General features: G+C 40.8%; 1 protein-coding gene across 1 annotated transcript in view; it reads left to right on the forward strand.

Moving 5' to 3' along the window:
• The window catches only part of LOC129695721 (fructose-1,6-bisphosphatase 1-like), a 34419-nt gene extending 14175 nt beyond the window's left edge, over positions 1 to 20244 (forward strand). Inside the window, exons 3-8 of the mRNA XM_055632924.1 lie at positions 7547 to 7712; positions 10783 to 10875; positions 12215 to 12355; positions 16399 to 16536; positions 16622 to 16741; positions 19802 to 20244. Coding sequence (XP_055488899.1) covers positions 7547 to 7712; positions 10783 to 10875; positions 12215 to 12355; positions 16399 to 16536; positions 16622 to 16741; positions 19802 to 19996 — 853 coding nt within the window. The 3' untranslated portion in view covers positions 19997 to 20244. The remainder of the gene's footprint in view (positions 1 to 7546; positions 7713 to 10782; positions 10876 to 12214; positions 12356 to 16398; positions 16537 to 16621; positions 16742 to 19801) is intronic.
• The last annotated feature ends 716 nt before the right edge of the window (positions 20245 to 20960 follow it).

Here is a 20960-nt window from a genome sequence, read left to right on the forward strand (position 1 = left end):
ATGTATTTTACAGTTTTGTTATACAAGGAGGAAACACTTGGAGACATTTTAAAAATACTTGTTTCAATGCAAGTGCTGTTTAAAAATAACATAATTGTTTTAAAGTTAAGAATTTGTCCCTTTCCAGTAGTTTTAACTGTTGGGGGTGTGATATGCAGATCTTCCAATCAGAGAACGGACTGGTGCATCAGGAAGTGCTGTCTCATGCTTACATTGCCTTATTGGACAGAAAACTCCCTGATTTTCTGAATATCCATCTCCAATCTATAACTACCTGCCCTTCATCTCAAATCATCAAAATCAAAGTTTGAAATTTCAGATATGTCTGTTTGTTTTAAAATATGCAACTATCGATACTGTGTATCGCTCATTTCCACTTTTTCACCGTGAACGTAACGCTCCAGTGTCACGTTTCCTTGCAGCACCGACCTGACATTGATCATTGTACATTCTTTCACCATTCACATATAAGGTGTGGTACTATCATAATATAATGTTCCACTGAAACCTGTTGTATTTTTTTTAGAAAATAAGTTGTTGTTTATCAAATAATCTGAAATATCCTATTCACCTTTTTCAATGTGATTCTTTCAAATGTTGAAGTGTAATAACTGCACCATGAAATGATTAGCTGGTGTTTTCACCAGGCTGCTAAAATATATCAAGTTTCAGTAATTCCATTGGGAACTGTGTGACTTAGTTCCAGAGCATCATTCCTGCCTTGTTCCCACCGCACTTGACATCTGCTGTGTATTTTACTCATATTTTCCTGACCTATTTACCTCCTAACGTCGTGTTGAAACGCGCTATCTGCAAGATATTCACTTTTAAGTTCTGGTCTACTACAATTGTACATTAATGGGTGAGCTAATGGTTGCACTGCATATGCAGCATACCAGCATCATTGCAACCAGAAGTTTGAGGCTTAGTCTGTAGACTCTCAATAAACAATCAATCCCCTTGAAATGGGGCTGTTCATTTCTTTATTTCATAAAAATGAACAAAAGCAGGAAAGCGAAAGCAGGAATATTGGATGACACTAGAGGCAGACTGGGTTCATCTGCCATTGTGCCATCAAATGTATCCACAAACCTAGATGAGGCAAGGAAAGGAAGCGCAATGATTGCCATCTTCCACTAGAAATTCTAAAGCCAAACCAATCATGGTCAAAATGGCCAGAAACGCAGCCTTTGTTTTTTGTTCTTTCAATGTACCATTGGAAACGTCTGCAGCATCTGCTTTTGGATGTATTCAAATATTACTAATAGCGATATGAACACGTTCATCACTTTCCCCCCCATAAAACAGTGATAGATGACATTATTGGATTTCTCAAATTATAGAGGACCTTCAGTACCTAGCTATACATTATGCATGACCAGAAGATATTTCCACCTCTATGTGCCCAGTGCCTAGTTATAAAATAAAGTGCAGATTGTTGCTATCTATCAAACATTTGTTCTTGTTATTTCATATGAAGGGCTAGTAAGCTTATTATCAACATCCTAAGTATATGTCTCCCAAATACAGCTCCCAGGATCAATTACGAGCTTACTGTTGATATGGAGCAAATATTAAAATGTTTCATATGTCGGGATCCTATTGAACTCCTCTTGCAATGATTCCCCATTCTTGAGAGCTAAAATGGTGCAGTTTTACTACTAAGAATTGCTTAATTAAGGACATGAAGGAGGTAATTGTGAGTCAAAACTGAACAGAGATGCTAACAATAGCGACTTTGGAATGGGAACCCTAGTGTAGAATGAAGTCTGGTGTGCAATATTAATAATAATAATAATAATAATGCACTTACAATGACAATAAAGTATTATTATTATTATTATTATTATTATTATAACAATAGCGACTTTGGAATGGGAACCCTAGTGTAGAATGAAGTCTAGTGTGCAATATGCTTCAGATAGTTTGGCTGTCCCCCTTTAAAGCAATCTGGTTTAGTATGATATTGAAAAAGTCTCTCCAAATACTTTAGGTACTACTGTCCCAGCACATCCTCAAAAAAGATGACAACATCTGGTATTGTACTGTTTCATTTCCCCTCTGAAGTTCTGTGAGCAAAATTCAGTTTATTACTCTGCTTTGTGTATTTTGAAATTAGTATCCTTTTCCACAATGCTTCCCCTTAAGTCGGTAGATTGCATGTGACATCTAGTTACTAACTTAAGATTTCTAAATAAGGTGAGGCTACTGACTTTCATTCAACAGCATATACTGTGCTGGTGCTGGTGATAGTACAGCACATTTTCTCTGTTTTGGAGAATCCCATTCAAGATTTCATATCTTAAACGTGCACAGTACTTTTTAATAAGGTTGCAACATCTAGACCACTAAAATACTTTGTAGACAAACTTGTCGGTGTGAATTAGATTAATAGATCATTCACTAAATGACTTTAATCAAAACCCTCCCTTCCCTTAAAAGGGTTTACTGGGAGGCTTTTTTCTGCAAGTTCGTCTGAAGGGGCATTGAAACTGAGCTTGATTTGGCCATTTATTTTTTATTTTCTTTTGTACGAATATGGTTGGGGATGGGGATGAGGGTGAAGGACATGCATTCCCTGCTGCCTATGGCCTTGCTGGAAACACCGTTGAGTGTGATATTGTGTCTTGGATAACTAATGATTTCTGATCTGTGGTATCTTGAAGTATATAAATAGTGTGACAACCCCTTAATTCCTTGCAGATCTGTTTATGTGCTTGATTGCACCATATCTTCGCAAAGCACCCTTTATTTTGAAGTATTTTTTGTTGACTATACTCTAGAGTACACCAAACTCTTATCACCTAAACTTATAAAATGTTGCAATAACTACAGAAAATATTTGCTATGCAATTAATTATTAGCTAATTTCAGTCTCAGCAGTAAACAATATTATTCTGACTACTTTGACAAAATGTTTTTGGCCAAAGAATTTCACAAGTAAAATAATGCTAGTATGGATTTAATAAATACAGGTCTCATGAAATTCTTTGAATATGTAACAGAAATTAACTAGTTTAATCGAGTAAATCTGGATTGTTGAAAGATTTTTCAATGGGGTTCCTTCAATTGATTAACTAAGACGTGTTGACTCGGTGGACAGAGGGCAGAGGACTGGATAGCGAGTAGGCTTCAGGATGGAAAACAGAAAATTAGGTAAAGGGTTAGGTATTTTATGTGGCAGAAAGTTTAAAGTGAAGAGCTGCAAGTTTTATATGGTAGGAATATTGTTCGTGATTAATAATTTAAGCTTTGCAATCAAAAGTACAATATTTGATGGCAGATCACTGACCTGAAACGTTAACTCTCTCTCTCTCTCTCTCTGTGTAGATGCTGCCAAACCTGCTGGATATTTCCAGCAGATTCTGTCATATTGCAGCTTTCCAACATCTGCGTATTTTTACTTTTGGGCAAATGAAGAAGAAACCTCCCTCTCCAATCCAGCCCATATGTGATCCCAGGTCCACCAATGTGATTGATTCTTAAATATCCATCAAAATCTGGTAGTTCTGAAGTGGGCATCCATAGGTGTCGCAGCGGAAATATGCACCAGCACAATCCATAACTTCATAATCCAGTATATTCCACACTTTAACCGTCAAGCCAATAGATCAAGTCTGGTTCAATGAAGAGTATGGGAGGGTATGCTGGGAGCAGCACCAGGCATGTGTAAAACTGAGGTGCAACTTGGTGATATTGTGACACAGGATGAGTAAATGATTCACCTTAACTTGCTCCTGAGATCCTCATCAACATAGGATGCATATGAAGTAAGGACTGGATACAGGAAACCTCCAGAATTGGACAACATTAAAGTCATTGAGTAATATAGCATGGCCCTTCAACCCACTCATTCAAGCTGACCAAGATGCCCATATCAGCTTGTACTATATGATCATGTTTGACCCATATCTCTTTAAACCTTTCCTACATCTTTCCAAGTGTCTTTCAAAAAGTTCTTATTGTATCTACCTTAACCACTTTTTTTCTGACAGCTCGTTCCATGCATACACCACCTGTATGAGGAAAGTACTGCCCAAATATTTCCCTTCTCACCTCAAACCCAAGCTGTCAAGTCCATGAATCTTCTTCTCTGTGGAAAAAGACCATGGGCATTCACTCTCTCTCTTTGCCCCGTTACATACAAGGTCACCATTTCAGTACCCATACTCCAAGGAACAAAGTCCCAACCTCTCCCTATAAAGTCAGGCCCCTTCCCCTCCTCAGTCCTGGCTATATTCCTGTCAATCGTCTTTGCACTCTTTCTAGCTTAATGATGTCTTTCATATGGCAGGGTAACCAATACCACTCATGAAAATTGGGACAAGTCCAATCTAGTTACTTTAAATCAAGAGTAAAGTGATAGAGATGTTTTAACAGGCATGTACTTCATCAATAGCCTGCTCACCGGCGCAAAGTTTTCTAAGCGTAGGTCCGAGATTGCTTTATCAAAGACTTTGCTTGCATCATAAGGCCATGTTTGCTTTTGATTGGAATGTTCAGTTCCACACGCAACTCTTCAGCAAGTGGAGCAATCTATGCCTACATGTAGCAAGACCTAGACAACGGGCAAGGGCAAATGAATGACAAGTTATATTTGTACAACCAAGAGAGATTCTTACTACTTATCTACAACCAAGAGAGATTCTAACTACTTATCTTTCATGTTCATTTGTGTGATCATTGCTGAGTCCTCTGCCACCAACTTCTAAGGTCTTGTTGACCAGAAATCCCATTGACCAGTAGCCACCCAAATACAGTGTATCTAAGAACAGACCAGAGGCTGGGCATCCTTTGGTGAGAAACTCAAGCCTTCCCACCATCTACAACAGCACAAAATCAGGACTGTGATGAAATACTTGCCGCTTAACTGGATGAGTACAGCTCCAAAAATATTTTGGAAGCTTGATAACATCCAGAACAAAACAGACTGCTTAATTTTCATCCCAGACACAGACTGAAATAGTCTTTTACCCACAAAAGCGTTCAAAGGCTGCAGGGTGCACCATCTATAAAATACACCACAATTGTTCTTCTAGCCTACCCCAACATTATCTCACAAACCCCTGAGTTCTACCACCCTACCACCAGGGCTTCAGGTGTACATGAATACTAGTATCTGCATGTTCCCTTCCAAGTCGCACACAATCCTGACTTGGAAATGCATCACAGTTTCTTCATCATCGCTAGGTCTAAATCCTTGGAGTACCGTCACCAGAACGGCTGTAATGGTTCGGGCAGATGGCTCATCATCCCTTGTCAAGGGCAGTTGGGACAATAATACTGGCCTTGTTGGCGATGCCTAGACCCCAAAAATAAGGAATGAAGAGAATGTTAAAAATGTGTAACTTGATAGGACATGGCTGGTTGAGGTGACTGGTTTAGATGCCGTTAAATGGAAACTAAATAAACAAACAAGGGAGAAGGAAATAGAGGGTGATGTTCTTAGGGAAAGAAGGATGGGGAAAGGCTGAAGTGAAGCAATAAATGCCAGCATAGAATGGTTGAACTGTATGAATGATTTCTGTGCCAACTAATTTATGCAAGAAGCTGTTTTTATTTTATAAGCATACAATTAGTTAGGGAGGTCAGGATCTGCAGTAAACACATATTTAGAGCAGTTGGTGACAGTTTCCACCATTTATCAATGTCTCTCTCAAAAGAGAAACAATGGCCATATAATTATTTACATTCACTTCCATCTTTCCAAATTGATTTGTGAAAGTTAATATGGATTCCGTTTTCACGATTTCTCTTTGGATACAAAATTGCTTTAGCAATTCTAAGTATATTCTGCACCATTTTTGATAACCTATCTTGATTTTATTTGTTGATCTACTGATTGGCAAATCACTGTTCCTCAAGGCAATAACACAATTAAAATTCCATTCTCTCTTCTAACATGATGGCGGTGATAAATAAGAATCCCAGGAAAGAAAGTGTCATAGTCTTGTTTGAAATCATTGTGACGTATCTCATTGTTGGTGCATTTTACCTTTATCGGTATACTACTTTGGGGGAAGATGACTGGAGTGAAATTTATGATAATTTCCTGAGGGTGATGAAAAACAAAACAAACCAGAATGTCGTCATAGCTATTAAATCAAAAGGAGCTTCCTCTTTGATGCCATACAGGATTATCTTCTAAATTGCCAAATGTGCCAGACGGGATAGACAAATCTGTTGCTGTTGGACTCGCAAAGTCAGAAAATGTAAAACATGTCTGTCAACTTTTAATGATTGTGTAATGATCTGCATACTTTATAGCCCTGTTCACCTCTGTCACTTGTTTATCTTTTACACAGTTCTGTTTTACAGTTTTTACAGATTTGCTCAGTTTAAAAGTCTGTTTTCAGTTATTTAGTTTTGCTGACAAGTATTCTTTAGAATTCAAACTTCAGTACAAGGAACACATGGGTTATTTTTGGTCTGGGCTTGCAGCAATGCAAGCTGGGTAGAGCATTGTTTTTGACTTCCAAGGGCCAGGATCATTCTCATTAACTGAAAAGGAGGCAGAAAATTGCAAATGCTGATAGAAGGTACGCATCAAACCTAGCAAATAATCTCTGCAGCAGTCTAAAATATATTTTTACTTGGTTAAATTTAAATTTTAAATCCCATTCAGTCAGCTTGTTATAATGAGGCGAAGTGATGGACAATGGCCAAAGCAATGTTGATGGCCCATCATACACTTGCGATGTTCACTTCAGATTAATAATATTACTGTTTATCCTCAAATGTTCTGTTCTTACCTGCCCGAACAACCCCCATTATCAGCCCAATGAAAGGTTTCTGCCCAGCTGTCTGCAAATGCTTTGAAGTAATGCAGCAGATAGGAGTATTTTGTGGGACAATTTTCTGTACAGAGGAAAAAAATCAATTTATCACCACCTGCTTTGTGCATAACATTAACTTTCAACCTTCAAATTATCATATTTAATCTGCTTTGGAAATGTAGTTGGAAATTTGTTTGTCTAGATGAATTGTTTGACAATCCAGATCGTGACCTGAGGAAAACGTCTTTAACTGCAAATCTGGATCCCAGGTTCGTCGTAGGACCCAAAATGTCAAGTGACGGTACAGCTTGCATGTGCCATCTACTGCTGAGACCACTGCAGCACAACTAACAGGACTGCTGGAAGCTGTGCAAATGAAAAAAATATATATATATATATTTCTTTATTACTGTTGAGCCTAACTTGATCTCAATTCCGGGTAGCTGTCCCATTTAGCTGAGATTATGTTTTCCGAGGTCAGCCTGCGGAAACAACATAAGATCAACATAAGAAATTCCAGCAAGGCAGGGTACCACCACTGGTCTCCACAAAAGCCCTCAGCTTACAATGGGTTAATGCAAGTCCAAGTGGTGCTAGTGGATGAAAATTGAAACTTCTCTCTGGGATAGCATAGACAGCACTATTTGACACAATATGAAAAACTATGAATTAGATGAACATCAATTTTCTGTAATGTCTGCACAACAAATATTTCAATTTATCCAAGGTAAAGAATGTACACTGGCACTAATACCCAACTCATTTTCCAGATATGGACTTTCCGGAAACAAAATTAATGTAACAGGAGATGAGGTGAAGAAGCTCGATATACTTTCTAACGACATGGTAGTAAACATGTTAATATCCTCCTTCAGTACATGCATCCTTGTATCGGAAGAAGAAAAAAATGCCATCATTGTGGATCCAGGCACACGGGTCAGTTTAAAGGAATTCCTTTTATTCTTTAAAATTGAAGAAATGGCAATCATATTTGGATAAAGCACAAATGTATTATTTTAAATTGTACTAGATCAAGTGCAGACCCGTTGGGTCTGTTTCCCCAATGGCGTTTGCGGGGGGGGGGGGGGGGGGGGCTGCGGCATCACACTCAAATTAACCACCCCCCAAACTCACAGGTGGAGGGGGGGGGGGGGGGTGAGAAGAGGGAGGGGAGAGTAGGAGGAGGAAATGGGACAGATTTGGGAGGGAAAGGGGAGCAGGGTAGGGGGTGAGAGAGGGGGATGGGGAGAGAGATGTGTGGGGAGAGGGAGGGAGGGGAGGAGGGGGGGAGAGGGGTGGGGTGAGGGAGGGGAAAGAGTAGGGAGGGGAGAGTGGAGGGGGAAAGGGGGAGACGTGGAAGATGGGGGGGAGGGAGGAGGAGAGGGGTAGGTGGAGTGATGGAAGAGGGACAGAGGGGTAGGAGGAAGGGGGCGGGTGGAGAGAGGGGAAGGGGGTGGGGGAGAGAGGGATGGGTGGGAGAGGGAGAGGGAAACATAGAAATTAAGTGCAGTAGTAGGTCAGTCGGCCCTTCGAGCCTGCACCACAATTCAATACGATCATGGCTGATCATCCAACTCAGTATCCTGTACCTGCCTTCTCTCCATACCCGCTGATCCCTTTAGCCACAAGGGCCACATCTAACTCCCTCTTAAATATAGCCAATGAACTGGCCTCAACTACCTTCTGTGGCAGAGAATTCCAGAGATTCACCACTCTCTGTGTGAAAAATGTTTTTCTCATCTCTGTCCTAAAGGATTTCCCCCTTATCTTTAAACTGTGACCCCTTGTTCTGGACTTCCCCAACATCTGGAACAATCTTCCTGCATCTAGCCTGTCCAACCCCTTAAGAATTTTGTAAGTTTCTATAAGATCTGCCCTCAATCTTCTAAATTCTAGCGAGTACAAGCCGAGTCTATCTAGTCTTTCTTCATATGAAAGTCCTGACATCCCAGGAATCAGTCTGGTGAACCTTCTCTGTACTCCCTCTATGGCAAGAATGTCTTTGAGCATTGGGCATTGTGACATCACACGATGGAACGTTCACCAGGTGCTGGGGCTCCTGCAAAGGCATATGTAAATGAATCCATTCCGATTGGACATATGTGAACATTGGGCATTGTGACATCACACGATGGAACGTTCACCAGGTGCTGGGGCTGATTCTATGGGTGAGAAGCCAGTTTTTTTTTTTTGAAATATTGGGAGAGGGGGGGGGAGGGGAGAAGGATTTGATTAAAAATGTGTACATAAACACGACAAAATGTAATCAGGAGTTTCTATAAGATCCTCCCTCAATCTTCTAAAATCTAGCGAGTACAAGTCGAGTCTATCCAGTCTCTCTTCATATGAAAGTCCTGACATCCCAGGAATCAGTCTGGTGAACCTTCTCTGTACTCCCTCTATGGCAACAATGCCTTTGAGCATTGGGCATTGTGACATCACACGATGGAACGTTCACCATGGGCTGGGGCTCCTGCAAAGGCATTTGTAAATGAATCCATTCCGATTGGACATATGTGAACATTGGGCATTGTGACATCACACGATGGAACATTCACCAGGGGCTGGGGCTGGGGCTGCTTCTATGGGTGAGAAGCCAGTTTATTTTTGAAATATTGGGGGGTGGGGGGAGGATTTGATTAAAAACGTGCACTTAAACACGACAAAATGTAATGAGGAGCGGATACTTAGAAAGAAAAGTGAAATCTCTACCGAAATGGAAAAGATTTCGGCGATTCTGCGTCTGGTTTCGGAGTTGCAGGGAATCAAAGGAAGAAAGGCAGTCGACAGCCGTCCATGTAAATTGATCCATTCCGATTGGACATCTGCGAGCGTCGGGCATTGTGATTGGACAACTGCGAGCATTGGGCATTATGACATCACACGATGGAAACGAATCAAAAAGCAGAAAGGCAGCTGGACGGCAGCCGGTCGGATGGCACGAGAGTTTTATATATTAACTAGACCAAGTGCAGACCTGTTGGGTCTGCTCCCCCAATGGTGTGATCCCCCAACCCAATATTCCACCATCCACCCGTCTCCTCCAATGGAACTGAAGCCATTCCCAAATGTAAGATTCCAGCACTCCCCTGCCTCCCTCAGCAGTGGATTAAAAACAAAATCCAATTGCACCTCCCCTGCATGCTGCAGCAGTGAAAAGTTCAGAGTGTTCCTGTCTTGCAACTTTGTTTCGAAGTGTGTTGGAAGCTGATAGGAAGGAGCAGCCGTCAACGAATCAAAAGGCAGAAAGGCAGCCGGACGGCAGCCGGTCGGATGGCACGAGAGTTTTATATATTAATACAAGGAGCAGCCGTCAACGAATCAAAAGGCAGAAAAGACAGCCGGTCGGATGGCACGAGAGTTTTATATATTAATAGATAGATAGATATTAATACAGCATGCATTTTAAATAATTTGCTGTTTCAACCATCTAATCGTAGATAATTTGCTGCTTTTGTGTGGGTTTGCAACATGTTCATTGTGCTGTCCAGGAGCACGTTATTGTCAGCTGGTGTTTAAACCTGATTTGTTTCAGATGAATACAGTGTTCAATACAAACTATCACATACCTCTTTTAAATCCGGATGCAAATGTAGTAATGCATTGCGTAAATTACTGGTGTTTTTAGGCTAGGGCATTTAACCTCATGAATGGTGTGTGGAAAATTGCATCAGAGGTTGGGGATTATATTACTTTATTCTCTGTTGTCTTTGCTCATCTCTGTGACGGTGCCTGTTGATCCTATGGCTATTAGGCTAGATATGTGGAAAGTCAGTGATAGCTCAAGGGGTGTGAGTCATTCTTTTGAATGTGGGAGTTGCTGGCGAGACCAGTATTTATTGCTCACCCCAATTTGCTCTTGAGAAGATGTTGGAGGAACTCCCCAGGGCATAATGTAGCATAATGTCAAAACTGTAGCATAATTTAGATAATAATTTCTTGCCATACAAAGTATATTGGGAGGGAATGACATTGGAGCATTGACAAATATATTCTTACTTTTCAGGGAAAGTACATTGTCTGCTTTGATCCACTAGATGGCTCTTCCAATATTGACTGTCTTGGTGCCATAGGAACAATTTTTTCTATTTATAGAAAGGTACGTTTTTTATTACCATGACTTGAATTCTTTCGTATTATCTTTTCAATAAAAAGTCATATGTGAGCAAAATTAGTTTTTTTTTAAATGAATATATTCACCAGCGTTGTCAGATGTGATTGCCACCAGGCCATTCCAGACATATTACTGACTGGTGATACAAGGAACTGCAGATTCTGGTTTACAAATAACACACAAAGTGCTGGAATAACTGCCGGCATTTCTGGAGAACATGGATAGGTAACGTTCAGGCTGGGACCCTCCTTCAGATTGGACGTGTTGGGAAAGGGGGAGAAAGCTGGAAGAGATGAGGAGCAGGTCAAAGCCTGGTGAGCCTGGTTTTAAAGAGATGTTGCCTGACCTGCTGAGTTACTCCAGGGCTTTGTCTGTTTTTTATTGCTGACTGGAATATTTATTATGGTTTATGGATATTTTACTTATTGCATTAGGGTGGCATGGTATTGGGGTGGAAGTCGTGTAAGGATGGTCACAGGCTGGTCAATTTACAATTATGCCAATCCTGGAAAACTATTTTATCAGCTGAGGTGGACCAACAAATGTAAAACCTCACCAGGACCATTTGCATTTTGGATACAAAGCAAAACTCGATTGACACATTAAAAAATCACTTCCAAGCAGTTAATGGGAGCCAAGCTAATTTTTATATCATGGCCCATTAGTTTAGATGGGTTTCTTGAGCAACAATGCTTCATGTTGTGAGATTATAAAAAAAAAATCTTCTCAAATTCCATGGATTTATTACATTATTAGCCAAGACACAGGGAGAGCCGAAAATAAAAATACTGAATTGCATATTGAAAAACATTTAATTACAATTACATACGATACTAATATAACCATGTAAAATTGGAGCATTAAGTAAATTTATCAAAATGAGCTGGTTAGAAAATAAATTTGATGTGGCATCTTCAAAAGTGTAAAGTGCTGAGGATGTTCTCTCAGCCATTGTTTAAATCTGATTATGGCCAGATCTGACAGTGGGTCCAATAAGCAAAGCAAATGTTTGCCTCAGTTCAGACCATTGATTGTTTTAGGGTAGACATTCTAATTACCAAAATCTAAATAGAGGGAAATATTGATGCACAGGTTTGTACACTAATTGACTAGGTAAAATTGTAAATTGTCCCGAGTGGGTTTAGGATAGTGTTATTGTGCGGGAATTGCTGGTCTTTGCAGACTCTGTGCATCGAAGGGCCTGTTTCCGGGCTGTATCTCTAAACTAAGCTAAACTAAACTCTAATGCACTTTTATTAGAATGCATTGTGTACTTTCCTTTAATGGATGAAGCTGGTAACTTCTGTCCTTTTTGTATATTTAGACAACTGAAGGAGAACCAACTGAGAAAGATGCTTTGCAGTCGGGTCGTAACATCGTGGCAGCGGGTTACGCATTGTATGGCAGTGCCACCATGCTGGTATTTTCTGCAGGAAACGGAGTGAACTGCTTCATGCTGGATCCAGTAAGAACATAACCTGCCTTTTGTTGTGAAAGCAACAATAGTAAAAACAAACTATTCCATCAAATCTATTTGTGATTCATAAATCTATTAAATTAAATTGAGGTCACCCTTCCCCCCATATCATGTAATCATATTTGGATTGATTTTCCACCCATGGATAAGGAAAATTCCATGGCAATCCACTAACCAGCACAGAAGAAGATAATTCAGCCCATTGGGTTTGTACTGGCTACTTGTACAGACTGTACAGGTTGTGCAATCCTGTCAATCCTATTCCTTGACTCATTTTTTAGAAGTTCGGTTTGGTTTGGTGTTTTATCATCACTTGCAGTGAAAAGCTTTTGTTCCTGTGCTATTCAATCAAATCTGGCACTACTATACAAACAAGCCCTACACAAGTACAACAGGTAGAGAGAAGAAAAATGTTCCAGAGTGCAGAATGTAGTTGTTCAGCAGTAAAGTGTTACAGTTCCAGAGAAAAAAATAAATGTCCCAATGAGGAAGGTTGGAAAATTGGAACTGTAGCTTATGAAAGGATTGTTAATAATTCTGATGACGGAGTGGAAGAAACTGTTCCTGGGTTTGGTGGCATGTACTTTCAAGCTTTTGTATCTACTGTCTGATGGAAGTGGGGAGAAGGAATGGCCAAGGTGGAAAAATCTTTGATTATGTTGGCCGCTTTCCCGAGGCAGGAGAAGTGTAGATGCAGTTATGGTAACGGGTCTGGTCTGGGTGATGGACTGTGCACACTGAATGGACACTGGTTGAGCAACGTTTTTTTGTTTCCTCTGGGTATGTGAATACTCAGGAAATGACAATAAAGATATACAATACAATACAATACAATACAATACAATACAATACAATCCACAACTCTCTGCAGTTTCTTGCAGTCTTGGGCAGAGTAGCTCCCAAACCAAGCTGTGATGCAACCCAATGGTATGCTTTCTACGATGTGTCTGTAGAAATTGGTAAGAGTCGTTGAGGAAGTAAAGGTGTTGGTGTACTTTTATTGGCCATGGCTTCAATAAGGTTGTCCCAGCATAGGTGGTTGATAATATTTACACCCAGAGCTTGAAGCTCTCAATCATTTCCACTTTGGCAACATTGATGCAGATTGGGCAATGTATTCCACCTAGCTTCCTGAAGTCAGTAACCAGGTCCTTCATCTCAGTGACACTGAGGGAGTAATTGTTGGCTTGACACCATGCTACTAAGCTCTCTATCTTCTTCCTGTACTAAGCCTCATCATTGTTCAAGATCTGGGCCACTAAATCTGCAAACTTGTGGATGGAGATGGAGCAAAATTTGGCCACAGAATTGTGCGTGTTCAGGGAATATAGTAAGGGGCTGATGATACATCCTGAGCACCAACGTAGAGAATTATTGTGAAGGAGATATTATCACCAAACATCACTGATTGTGGTCTATGGGTCAGAAAGTTGAGGATCCAGTGACAGAGGGGGGTGGTGACCCTTAGGTCCAGAAGTTTGGAGATGAATTTAGATGGGATTATGGCATTGTAGGTGGAACTATAGTCAATAAATAGGAGCCTGACGTTGGTGCCCTGGTTATCTAGATGGAGGGTAGGACAAGGCATAGGGCGTCTGTTGTGGGCTTGCTGCAATGGTAGGCAAACTGCAGTGGATCAAGGCTATCTGGGCTGGAGTTAATGTGCACCATCACCTGTCTCCTGAAATGCTCACAGTCTCACAAATTAATTTCCCTTACAAATGTCTTGATCAATCTTAATTCCTACAGGCATTAGGTTCCAGACCATAACCCATTACAATGTAAAACAAAATTCCTCATTCAATTCTTTGCAAGGTTTTACTGAATGATTAATTAGTGCCAATAATTTTGTTCAGACTATGATCCAGGCTAATCTTTTCCATATATGGTTAGATTTTAAATGGTCATTGATTGCAGACCTGCAATTAGCTAGCCACCAGAAAATCCTTGGATCACTGTTAATTTTTGATGAAGTTAGCCATTTCTGTTTACTATCATGTCTCCATGTGAATGATTACATGGAGTAAATGAACAAATGGGCTAAAGTTCAGTCTGCTCCTCCAGGAGGACGGACGTGTGAACTGCAGATCACACAAGTGCTACCTATACCATTTTCTTACACAACAGCATGCTTTTAATTGTCCCTTTATTGATGGGATGTCTATTCTACCTTGAAAATTACAATTCTAATTCTTGCAACTAAAACTTTTATATTCAGGCCAATCATCCATCATTGCTGCTTGTCCTTTCTATACATATACAGTGGCTTGCAAAAGTTTTCATACCCCTTGAACTTTTCCACATTTTGTCATGTTACAACCACAAACTTAAATGTATTTTATTGGGATTTTATGTGATAGACCAACCTAAAGTGGTGCATAATTGTGAAGTGGAAGGAAAATGATACATGATTTTCAATTTTTTTTACAAATAAAAAACTGAAAAGTGTGGCGTGCAAAAGTATTCAGCCCCCCTGAGTCAATACTTTGTAGAACTACCTGTCTCTGCAATTGCAGCTGCAAGTCTTTTGGCGTATGTCTCTACCAGCTTTGCACATCTAGAGACTGAAATTTTTGCCCATTCTTCTTTGCAAAATAGCTCAAGCTCAGTCAGATTGGATGGAAAGCGTCTGTGAACAGCAATTTTCAAGTCTTGCCAGAGATTCTCAATTGGATTTAGGTCTGGACTTTGACAGGGCCATTCTAACACATGAATATGCTTTGATCTAAACCATTCCATTGTAGCTCTGGCTGTATGTTTAGGGTCGTTGTTCTACTGGAAGGTGAACCTCCGCCCCAGTCTCAAGTCTTTTGCAGACTCTAACAGGTTTTCTTCCAAGATTGCCCTGTATTTGGCTCCATCCATCTTCCCATCAACTCTGACCAGCTTCCCTGTCCCTGCTGAAGAAAAGCATCCCCACAGCATGATGCTGCCACCACCATGTTTCACAGTGGGGATGGTGTGTTCAGGGTGATGTGCAGTGTTAGTTTTCCGCCACACATAGCGTTTTGCATTTAGGCCAAAAACTTCACTTTTGGTCTCATCTGACCAGAGCACCTTCCTCCACATGTTTGCTGTGTCCCCCACATGGCTTGTGACAAACTGCAAACGGGACTTCTTATGGCTTTTTTTCAACAATGGCTTTCTTCTTGCCACTCTTCCATAAAGGCCCGATTTGTGGAGTGCACGACTAATAGTTGTCCCTGTGGACAGATTCTCCCACCTGAGCTGTGGATCTTTGCAGCTCCTCCAGAGTTACCATGGGCTTCTTGGCTGCTTCTCTGATCAATGCTCTCCTTGCCCGGCCTGTCAGTTTAGGTGGACGGCCATGTCTTGGTAGGTTTGCAGTCGTGCCATACTCTCCATTTTCGGATGATGGATTGAACAGTGCTCCGTGGGATGTTCAAAGCTTGGGATATTTTTTTATAACCTAACCCTGCTTTAAACCTCTCCACAACTTTATCCCTGACCTGTCTGGTGTGTTCCTTGGGCTTCATGATGCTGTTTGTTCACTAATGTTCTCTAACAAACCTCTGAGGCCTTCAAAGAACAGCTGTATTTATACTGAGATTAGATTACACACAAGTGGACTCTATTTACTAATTAGGTGACTTCTGAAGGCAATTGGTTGCACTGGATTTTATTTAGGGGTATCAGAGTAAAGGGGGCTGAATACTTTTGCACGCCACACTTTTCAGTTTTTTATTTGTAAAAAAATTTGAAAACCATGTATCATTTTCCTTCCACTTCACAATTATGCGCCACTTTGTGTTGGTCTATCACATAAAATCCCAATAAAATACATTTACATTTGTGGTTGGAACGTGACAAAATGTGGAAAAGTTCAAGGGGTATGAATACTTTTGCAAGCCAATGTATATATATATATATATATGGTTAGAAATGCTGCCTGTTGGACTTACTTAAAGCATATTGATTAAAATGTTTTATAATGGTTTTACTGCGTCTCCTGATGTCAATCCTTCCTTCAAACTGTAGTAACTGATTTTAATTAATACCCGTGAAACTAGGCTATTGGTGAATTCATTTTGGTCAACAAGAATGTGACCATGAAGAAGAAAGGCAATATTTACAGCATTAACGAAGGCTACTCAAAGTACTTTGATCCTGCAATTTTAGAGTACATCAAGCAAAAGAAATGTCCAAAGGTATGGCGAAGAACATTGCAGTTATTTACAAAGAGTATTCAGTCTCTATCATCTGTAAGCCACTGTACCTATCTTTAACCCACAGGATGGTAGTGCTCCCTACGGGGCAAGATATATTGGCTCCATGGTAGCAGATGTTCATAGGACTCTGATGTATGGAGGGATCTTTCTGTACCCAGCCAATACAAAAAGTCCCCAAGGAAAGGTAAGACTGGAACCAAGCAAACTGTGGCTCTGCAAAAGTAACCTCAGCATGCTCAAAGTTCACTTGAAAACACTGTTTATATGACCTTCAACACATGTCGGTTAGTGTTCTGACTACTTAATGTGTTTCTTATAAAGCATGTCTTGTAAGCAACATTTTGGTACATTTTCCTTTAATGAGTTCTTGACTGAAATATGCATTGTAAGCACAGAATTTGAATAACAGTAGAGCTGGTACTGGATTTTAGGACAGACAAGTATGTTGTTCTATGTAATAAATAGTAGTGCAAGCCTAAAGATAGATCCCTGAGGTAGTAGGCCAGCTTAACACAATGATAAAGAAGGTAAGTAGCATATCGTCTGTATTGACGGCATGCATAAAATGCAAGAGTAGGGATGTCAAGCTCAAACTGTATGAAACATGAGGACACAACTAGAGTATTGCATGTGGATTTTTTCATTAAATCCAATCTTAATCTCTATTTTCTGTGTGATTTAACATTGAAGTCACAGTTCCTACTGACATGCCTGTCAACTTCAATACTGTTTATTTCATGATCGTTCAGGAGATGAATTATTTTTTACCCTGTCCTCATTGGCTCTGGATGTCCTGTAGAGGGCCCCATGCCATCATTTCCACCTCCTACTAATGGCAGTCTCCCGTGCAAAATCTCATGGAAAATTAAACCAGCAAGTACAACAAATATCAGAAAGAAATCCGACCCACATTTTTCCCACACCACCGTTCCAAACCTAACTGACCACAAGCCAACATGAGTTGTGCCAATGACTTTACGTGTTGGGTTGAGATTGAGTCTACTTTGAAAGAATTTGTAAGTCCTCAAACTTAGGTCAATAAATAATTGCACTTGGCTTCAATTGTTAGTGGCAAAGGTTTAAAATTGGGCACATGAACATCTAGGTAGGAGGGTTCCTTCAATGCAGGATTAAGTGGATGAGTTGTGTGTTCATGGGACAGGATTATTGCCAACAGTCATGCTGAATTTGATGGCAAAAAATACAGATCTACAGGCTAGGTCAAATGTATCTAGCTGTAATTTGTGACTTTACTTTGGAGTATCCTACCACTCACCACTTTGCACCCAAAGCAAATGAAGAAAATGATAGAGACATAAAGAGGCAGAAGAGAGCAAAGATACATTGAGGGGATAGAAGCAGGAAAGCAGCAACACTGACATCCCAGCACTACCAGCGAAAACATATTCTCCAGCCTGAAATATATATTGCAACAGAAATGTTATTGAGTCTGCTTCCTTGATGCAGTAACGTAGTCCATCCACTATCGTAAACCTACATTCCCTCCATAATAAACACACTGTGGCTCCAGAACATACAGTTTACAAAATGCACCGTAGTTACTCAGCCAGGACACTCTGTCGGTATCTCCCAAGAATGCAACTTTTTGCACCAAGTAAGACCAGGGGTTCAAGGATAGGGAATCACCAGCACATACATGTTCCCTCTCCATTGTTACAGACCATCCTGACTTGGAAACATATTGCCGCTCCCTCATCGTCACTGGGTCTAAATCCTGGATCTTACCTCCCAACAACCGTGGAAGTACTTTCACCTAATGGACTGCAGCAGTTCAACAAGTTACCCAATACCACCTTCTCACGGATAATACATGTTGGCTTTGTCGGCAATACTCAAATCCTGGAAATTACTATTTTAAAATCCAACACATTCTAATATTAAGGAGAAAACAAAGTGCTGGAGGAGCTCAATGGGTCAGGCAGCATCTGTGGAGGAAAATGGACTAACAACATTTTGTGTCGAGAGACTTCTTCAGACAAATTGAGTGGTGGGGAGAAAGTTGGAAAGTGAGAGGAGGATGGGGTATAGCCTGGCAAGTGATAGGTGGAAACAGACGAGGAAGGGTGAATGGCAGATGTGTGGAAATAGCGAGAAAGGCTAGAAGTAAAATGGAGACAAAAGGTTGGCAGATAAGGAAGGAAGAAGAGTGAGAGTGAAATGTAAATCAGGAGGGAGAGATGGGAAAGCGGAAGGATAGGTGGGAATTGGGGGTCTCGGAGAAGGGAGGGGTAGGAGATAAATGGAAGGAAGAGGAGAAAAGGATCAGGTTGGCAGGAGTGGTGGGAGAAAGGTGTGTGCACCATGGGGTGGGGAGTGAAAAGGAGGGTCAGAGGGTTTCCTTGATATTAGAAAATGCATAGTTCATACCACGGGGTTGTGGGCTACCCAAGCAGATCTTCCAGTTTGCCTCACTCCAGCAATGCAGGTGGCCAAGCACAGAAAGATCGATATGAAAAAGGGAAGGGGAATTAAAATGGTAAGCAACCAGCAGCCTGTCAGCATGTCTTCAGTCGGAAGAAGAGTTCTGACCTGAAATACTGTCTGTTCATTTCTTCACAGGTGCTTCCTGACTCACTGAGTTCTTCCAGCACTTGGGTTTTTGTTTAAGATTTCAACATCGGCAGTCTCTAGTGTATCTGTTTGGATATTACTTCACTGTAGTAAAGTTCTCTAACCAACGTATCTCACCTCCGCAATGTTAACTGATCAAACGACAGAGCCAAGATACTGAACTTGTGAGGACAAAAATCAGCCAGACAGGTCACCGCTCAGTGACCAATGTTGGAAAAGTAGAATCAAGGAACTGCAGATGCTGGCTTACAAAGGAAAAACACAAAATGTTGCAGTAAGTCAGCGGGTCAGGCAGCATCCCTGGAGGACATGGAGAGGTGATGTTTCTCCATGCCCTTCCATGGTGATGTTTCTCTATGCCCTTGTGGCTAAAGGGATCAGGGGGGTATGGAGAGAAGGCAGGTACAAGATACTGAGTTGGATGATCAGCCATGATCATATTGAATGGGGGTGCAGGCTCGAAGGGCCGAATGGCCTACTCCTGCACCTATTTTCTATTTTCTATGTTTCAGATCAGGGTCCTTCGGATCAGATCCTGCATAGGGCTATCCTAATACTCGGGCCTTGTTCCTGATGAGTGGGAGGGGAAAGAACTAAAAAAAAAAAGAAAAACTTTTACTTCTTAAACTAATTCCTGAATGCTCTATTTTAGCTTCGACTTTTGTACGAGGGCAATCCCATGGCGTACATCATAGAGCAGGCAGGAGGTATGGCCACCACAGGTACGAAGAATGTGCTGGACATTGTACCTGAATCCATTCACCAGAGGGAACCAATTGTACTGGGATCCAGAGATGATGTTCTAGAGTACCTCGAACATGTAAAACGATGTGCCAAAATCATATAACAGTGGAATATGAATCGCAAACTGTAAAGAAAAACCCGGACCAAAGGTTGTTCATTTCTTCCATGCATAGTAACATTCCAACTTGATGATCCAAATCATATCATTAATAAAGTGATTCCGATCCTTAGAGTTATCAATCTAGTGCGTTTGGGTCGGCCTAGTTTTTGTGTGTCTTTATGTAACAAATCGTGCACAACAACACCTATACAACATAGATCAATGAAGGATTAAAAATAAACTTGATCACTTACCCCTCCAGTCCACTTCTTTTTATTTCTTATTTCTGTAGTTTGAGTGAAAATATATATTACCTTTGTTAATTGAGGTGAGAAAATTACAGAATAACAGACAGTAACAAATAATTTTAAGTTTAGTTCAATATTCCAACACCGTAATATGCATGCTAACTTCCAGCAGTTACAAACTTTTTATAAGTGCCTCAGTATGTTTTGGTAAGTGCATACTGTGGAATTTGGTTTGGGTCATAAAGTATGATCACCATAAAACTGGAGATGCTGGAAATTTGAAATAAAAACAAAGATCTGGCAGTACTCAGCAAGTCAGGGAACATCTGTGATGGGGCAAAACGTCCAATGGTCAAAGACCCTTTCCTTTATCTCACACCACAAGTGCTGCCTGACCTGCTGACTGTTCCCAGTATTCTTGGAGAACATGCTGAGGCTACAAGGAATCTACACTTAATATAGAAACATAGAAAATAGGTGCAGATGGAGGCCATTCGGCCCTTTGAGCCAGCACCGCCATTCATTGTGATCATGGCTGATCGTCCCCTATCAATAACCTGTGCCTGCCTTCTCCCCATATCCTTCTTGACTCCACTAGCCCCTAGAGTCCTATCTAACTCTCTCTTAAATCCATCCAGTGATTTGGCCTCCACTGCCATCTGTGGCAGAGAATTCCATAAATTCACAACTCTGGGTGAAAAAGTTTTTTCTCACCTCAG

Source organism: Leucoraja erinacea, chromosome 3 (genome assembly GCF_028641065.1).
Source record: "Leucoraja erinacea ecotype New England chromosome 3, Leri_hhj_1, whole genome shotgun sequence".
Taxonomy (NCBI): Eukaryota; Metazoa; Chordata; class Chondrichthyes; order Rajiformes; family Rajidae; genus Leucoraja; species Leucoraja erinaceus.